The 7,442-nt window shown below is 25.7% G+C and overlaps 1 protein-coding gene across 1 annotated transcript in view; it reads right to left on the bottom strand.

Annotated features, from left to right (window-relative positions):
• The window catches only part of LOC117180306, an 8,032-nt gene extending 1,127 nt beyond the window's left edge, over positions 1–6,905 (bottom strand). The window contains exon 1 of the mRNA XM_033372731.1: positions 6,827–6,905. Within this exon, the coding sequence (XP_033228622.1) occupies positions 6,827–6,881 (55 nt within the window). The 5' untranslated portion in view covers positions 6,882–6,905. The remainder of the gene's footprint in view (positions 1–6,826) is intronic.
• Between the last annotated feature and the right edge of the window lie 537 nt (positions 6,906–7,442).

Genomic DNA, 7,442 nt, shown 5'->3' with positions numbered 1-7,442 from the left:
GGGGGGGGGGGTGATGCATCGACTTATATTCAATGGTACAACTTGTACGTAGTACAATAATATAAAACTATGTAAAAATTGAACAAGAATAATAAGTTATAAACGAACAATAATTAGTAAATAATAAATACAGATTTCACAAATATTTCAATAATCTACCATAAACTTTAAAAATTTTACAAACTATTTAAATATTTCGTAAAGATTTCGGACAGATTTAAAAGATTTCACAAATACTTAAATTGTTTTACGAAGCTTTGAGATAGCTTTCAAAAACAGAACAAAGACATAAATGATTTCCCACAGTTTTCGCAAAGATTTTGAATGCTTTGAAAAGATTTGAAATATTTAGAAAGGATTTTTGAAAGATTAAAAATATGTCACACAGACTTCAATGATTGCCCAAAGATTTCCGAGTATTTCCATAATTTCATAAATATTACCAAACTCTTCAAAAATATTCCGCAATGATTTTATAAAGATTTCAACGATTGATCAAAGATTTCAATTATTTTCCAAAGATTAAAAGATTTCGGATAAATTAAAAAAACTTCAGAAATACATCAATTATTTCATCAAAGTTTTTAGATACATTTCAAAGAATAAAGAAAAATTTCGGATAGATTTGTCAAATATTTCAATGATTAGGCAAAGGTTTAGGAAAGGTTTAAAAGTTTTTATACGGCTTTTAATGATTTCCCAAACATTTATAAAATTTTGCAAAGATTATAAATATTTCACATAGATTTTGGATAGAATTCAAAGATTTCACAAATATTTTATTTATTTTAAAAAGTTTTCGGAAAGATTTTACAGATATCTATCAAAGATTTCAGATAGATTCAAAGGATTTCACAAGGGCGTAAATAACTTCTCAAAGACCGCAATAATTTCTAAAATATTTTCAAATATATCAAAAATATTTTAATACTTCATAAAGATTTCTGAAGGCTTCGGGAAGATTTCACAATTTTTTCAAAGATTGCACAAAGATTACAATGATTACCCAAAGATTTCAAAAGATTTTGGATACATTTAAAAGATTTTACAAATACCTTACTTATTTAACGAAGCTTCCAGATAAATGTTAAGAATTTAACAAATAACTCAATGATTTTCTAAAGATTTCGCAAAGATTCTAAAGGTTTGGCAAATATTTCGGCTACATTTAGAAGATTTCACAAAAGCATAAATAATTTCTTGAAGATTCCCTAAATATTTTTAATATCTTGCAAACATTTCGTATATTTAGCAAAGATTTCTAAAAGATTTAAGACTTTACAAAGAATTCAATGATTTCCAAATGATTTTTAAAATATCACAAACACAACCAAATATTTTCAATATTTAGGAAAGATTTCACAAAAATTTTAAACATTGCACAAATATTTTTATGATTAAACAAAGATTTCAAACCATTTCGGATAAATTCAGAAGACTTGACAAGTATTTTAATTATTTCACCAAACTCTCAGGTAGATTTCAAGGGTTGATGAAAGATTTCAATGAGTTCTCAAATTTTGCGAAGACTTGCTAAAGTTTTCGGATAGATTTGACAAAAATCCCAAAGTCTCGGCAAAGATTTCGGATAGAATGAGAAGGTTTCATAAGGATTTTAATGACTTCCCACAGATTTATAATATTTCACAAATAATAAAAATATTTCGCAGAGATTTCGGGTAGATTTCAAAGATTTAACAAATATTTTGATCGTTTCAGAAAACCTTCGTAGAGATTGCACAAAGATTTCAAGGATTCCCGAAAAGTTTCAAAAGATTTTTTATACATTTAAAAGATTTCACAAATACTTTAATTATTTACCGAAACTTTCAGACAACTTTAAGAAGTTGCACAAAGCTGGCAATGATTTCAAAAAGATTAAGAAGGATTTCATATAGATTTAAAAGACTTTACAAATGCTTAAATTTTTTGACCAAACTTTTAGATAAACTTCAAAGATTGAAAATACATTGTAATGATTTTCAAAAAATTCCAAATAGATTTAGAAAATTTTATAAGGACCAAATATTTCAAAAAATTTTTTAATATTTTGCAAAGATTTCGAAAGATTACGGAAAGATTCCACAAATATTGCATAAATATTTCCGTGAAATTTCAATGGTTTTGCAAGTATTTCGGATAGATTTAAAAGATTTTAAAGATTTGCAAAAGATTTCACAAAGATTTAAAGACTTGACAAAGATTTTTGATAGGTTTTACAGTGAATTTACAAATATTAAAATGACTTCTCAAATTTTTCAACAATATTGAAAAATCTTTAAAATATTTCTTAAAGAGTTCTACAGATTTCTAAAGACTTTACAAAGTTTTACAAAGATTTCACAATGATTTCAAAAATCTGTCGAAATTTAAAAAAAGTTTACAGGGCATTAAAATATTTCGCAAAGATTTCAGATAGATTTAAAAGAAATCACAAATACTTCAATTGTTTCACGAAGCTTCCGCAAAGATTTCACAAAGATTTGTAAAAGATTTCAAATAGATTCAAAAGATGTCATGAAGGCCTAATTAACTTCTGAAAGATATCAATGATTTAACAATTACTAATAAATATTTCAAAAATATTTTAAATATGTAGCAAAGATTTCTAAAGATTTCGGAAGAATTCCGATAAATGATATCCAAAAATGATAACCAAATATTACAAATATTTCGCAAAGATGTCCAAAGATTCCAAAAAGATTTCACAAATATCAGTAAATAGTTAAAAAATGTTTTTAATATTTACAAACTCTTATAAAGATTTCACAACAATTCCAAATTTAATATTAAGATTTCAATGATTTCTCAAATATTTTGAACAATTTTTAATAGATTTCAAAGATTTTATGAAGACAATCGTATCTCAGATATATCACAAATATTTAAATAATTTTATCAATGTGTACAAATGTTTTAAAAATTTTCAAAATGTTTTGGAAATATTTATGAAGTATTCATAAAGATTTAAACGATTTCAATGATTATATCGGACTGTGGTCAAGTAAATTTGCTTGCTAACAGTGGGAGATTTTTTTAACAAATAAAAAAATAGATAATTTCAATATTTTTCAAGCTTATGTTTCTGTCGTAGCTAAAATCTTGCGTGTTTATACCTATAAGAAAATTAATTATTATAATGCACGTGCAAAAATTTTGCTGAATTGATTTTTAAAAATTGTTGTTTAAAAATGCAAAGCTCATTATTTAAATTATATAATTATCATCAACGTGAGTTTGAAAAATTGTAATGAATGCTATTCATCAATATTAGAAGTAAATTAAGTTTTAATAAAATAGCTCATTTTGAATATAATAGTTTAATTGAATTTTCTACCAAAAAATATATAATTGGTTAAAATCCTATTATAAAAGATTAATTACAGTTTCAGATACAGAACTCATTCTTTGGTGCATTTTATTATTTTATACTAATATTTTTTATAACAAATTAAATATGTATAACTTAGAAAAGATAGGCTTTTGTTTTATTCTTTTTTATAAAAAGATAAATAGGCGCGCGCCGTGGGGAGCGCGAGACTACTAGTAATACTAGAAAGCTCGTCAAATGGTCAATCAACGCGTCTTAAAGACCCAAACAATTAAATCAAGTGCTATTATATTAACAATGAAAAGAAAATCAGCTTTAAAAAAATTAATAATTTTGTCAAGAAATTTAAAAATGATATTGTTAGATTCTAGTAGGTTGTGAAAGGTTCTTGAATTGGACAATCTATGGGCCACAAAGACGCGATCAAATATAATAAATTTTGTTCTTTTATTCCCAATATTTAAAAAGATTTTTTGTATCAACAAGGTAAACAATATATTTTCTAAATTGTTATATAGAAATTAAGAGATGATAAGAGGCCATAGAAGGTTCGTTAACAGGTCTCGAAACGAGTCACGAATCGAGTCTCTAAGACGAAAATTTGAAAAGGCAAAAAGAACATAAATGAAAAACTAGGTTCTACAATTTTTTTGCGGTAATTATGATTTTTTTTTTTAATCAAATTGTACCCACTGCATAAAATAATACGTCATACTAATAAATGAATGTTGTCGTATATTATTTAAACAATTTATTATTTTATTTAGCAATTTTCTTTCAGCACAGAGATAGAAACTCGCGGTTTTTTTTGGTACTTTTTGTCAAATTTAAAATTATACCTAATTTACAGAATTATTCATAGAATTAATTTCAATTAATTTTAACAAACACATTTTTGTTAACAATATATTATTGTTAAAACTATTATCTTAGAATAATCTTAGAAATTAAGGTTTTTTCTAACATGTTCGACTTTTTCTTTACTTTTCTCTCAGGGTAAGTTAATATTTAATTTAATACAGCTAAAATAATTGTTCAAACCAATTATTATTGTTAATAGCTATTTTCGTGTACGTTAATACTAGATGGATGCAGCTTTTTTCCTTATTTTTACTTTTTGTCTAATCTTCAGTTACACCGAAGTGAAAATTGATTCAAGTTAACAAAAAGTATTGTTTAAACAACTTATTATTATTGTTGATAATATTCTCCTTGCCTGAAAAGAGAAGATTCAATGTTTTCTGAAATTTTTAAATATTTGTCTACTTTTCCCTTGGATTGACTTAAGAATTTTTCAGGCTGAGCAAAAATATTTGTTTAAATATGTAACTATTGTTCAAAGCTATCTTTATCTTATCAATGCTATATCGTGGCGGTTTTTTCTGAAAGTTTTAACTTTTTCTCAACTTTTTATTTTTTCAGTTAATAATTAATGCAATTTTGTAAAAATAGTTGTTTAAACAATTTATTATGGTTTATAACTATCTTCTCTTAGATAATTGCTAGAAAGTTGCGTTTTTATGTTTAACTTTGCTTTGACTCTAACTCTATTCTAATAAAATATAATTGCTTCAAACAATAATAAATTATTCATAATTAATAATTATTATTTGTTTTTTGGGACTCTATAAAACATACTTATGGAGTGATATTTAAAAATTATTTGATTTCCTTTTTTTCTTCTTATGGGAAATACGTGTTAAATATCATGGGGCTTGCACCACCCCTAAATTTTTTTTGAAAACAAAACGAAAATGATTTTTTTCTGGATCTGAACCAATTTGCGGGCAATATACATCAAAATTTCAATTTTTTCAGAGATATCCGTAAATTATAATTTTAGTATTTAGTGTATTAGAAATCTAATTTTTTACAGATTATATCGAAGAAAATCTGTTTCTCATATTTCATATCATTATGTACACATCGTTTAATTTCTCAGAAAAAATCGTTTGTGCGTAAGACCTATTTATTTATCGCAGGTGTTGCAATGAGGATACATTCGTCAATGTCGCAGGTGCCTCAATCTTCTGCAAAAAATTCAAAGTCAAATTGAGAAATAATTTCAGTTCCTGTTCCAAATTTAACTCGATTGAAAAAAATTAAGGTTTTCTTATGTATTATTTTAAAAGTACTGAACATTAAATTCAACGATTTTTAAAACTATTATTCTTTAGTCTATAAAGTATCAAATTTTTGGTTTATTTATCGCAGACTTCGACTCTTTTATCTATTCCTCAATGCACCGATTTTTTTCGCTTTTCCATTCAAATACAAATGAAATTTATTAAATGAGTATAAAAAACCTCAATATTATCAGCTGAAAATACAGTTCTTGATTAAATTTTTTTAAGAATGTAGTATTATATTTTTATTTTCGAATAAAGTTTCGTTGTTCAAACGTTTTCTTATTTGGTTGAAAATGAGTTTTTTTGTGGAAATTTCATTTTCCCTGCTTGAAACTTCAACAACAATATTTTTTTTGTTCATTTACATCATCGTGTTAAAAATTGAGATAGTTTGCTGAAAATTCGTCTTTTTTAGTCGAATTTCACTGTTTTCAATTTAAAATCAAAATATTAGTTTGGATGAAATATCAATTATGACATTTTTCGTTGAAAAATTTAGTTAATTCTTTTTTTTTGGTTGAAAAATTTTTATTGAAAAATTCTTTATTTTAGTTGAATTCAACTGTTTTTTTATTTCAAATCTTAACCTTGTTAACAATTTGCTTAGAATAATAATAGTCATCATTTTTTTTAAAGAAAAGGTAAAATTACGATGATTTCGAAAAATTTGAATAATTCTAAAAATAATAAATAACCTTTTTTAAAACTCTTGGACTTATTTTAAAGGATTACAAAGGTCAAATTTTAAACATTATTTGAAGTAGACGCTGCCTTAATAAAATTTTATAAAAACAATTCTTTTACCAATTTAAATTTTTTTTAATTCAAACAAAGGCTGCATCTAGGAATCCACACTTAAAAAAATAAATAATAATAAATTTTACAAATTATTTTCCTCAACAAAAATCTCAATTAAGTCGTTCAAAATTAAATTGTTACTCTTCTAAATTTAGAGGGAGGGGCAAATCAGTTTGAAAACCTTGTTCACAGTCACTATGGAATAAAAAAATCAAGGATTAAGTGCCACAAAAATCATATTAAGATTTGAAAATCGTTGGATATCTTAAGATACAGTGACTAATAATAGTTCAGAAATAGTTTCAAATTGAGCTCTTCTAAGTCCCAAGCAATAACTGTTTCAAGGGTTCTCTCGCATTGGCCTTGTTACTAAATCGTTACCCTCGAAGTGTAAACAGTAAGCGTCCCCTGAGCCGTTTCCAATTGGAATGCGTAATATTGCGCAATATACTTGACTAAGTACTCGCGAACTGCGGCCCTTCCGAGGCTAGAGTCGCAACTTTTTTTTTGATTCTATTTTCGGAAATTAAGACAGCAATCAAAAACTATAATACACAATTATATTTACCAATAGAATTAAGGAAAATCGCCACGGTGAACAGAAGGATATCAAAAAGCTTCATATTCGTTGATTACAGAAACCTGCCACTTGGTGAAGTTTCTGAACAGTTACTAATAATAAATTGCGTTCTTGGACTGAAGGTTGTTTTTCTAAATATCTTGTAAGTAGCAAATCGTCCTTGTAAAAGATAAGGTGAAAAGATAACGAAACTTTATGTATATAATACGAAATGTAGAAGATTTTACAATGACATGTACATTGTGGTGGTCCAAAATTTTTTGTTTCTTAAATTTTCAGGCATATATTTTGAAAATCGGGATTTTTAATTTGAATTTAACGGCGTGAAAAAACCCTATACAGTAAATTTCCTTACGATTAAATAATTTTTTCGAGTTTTTGGTACGCATATTGCAGCCGCCATTTTTTAATTTTTGGACTTCAAATTTGAAATACGCTGCCTGAAAAATTACTTCATAGTAAATTTTATGCAGATTGGATCACTTTTTTAATTTTTGCCACTTTTTTGTTTTTCTGATTGGTGACCACTGAGCAGCGCTGATACCAAAGCTTTATAAAATAGTAAAATTAAAAAAAAAGTTTCAACCTCAAAAATACTAAATAC

Source organism: Belonocnema kinseyi, chromosome 9, assembly GCF_010883055.1.
Source record: "Belonocnema kinseyi isolate 2016_QV_RU_SX_M_011 chromosome 9, B_treatae_v1, whole genome shotgun sequence".
In the NCBI taxonomy this organism is placed as follows: Eukaryota; Metazoa; Arthropoda; class Insecta; order Hymenoptera; family Cynipidae; genus Belonocnema; species Belonocnema kinseyi.
The sequence above is the reverse complement of the archived record's forward strand: the minus strand, read 5'-3'. Positions and strand labels throughout refer to the sequence as shown.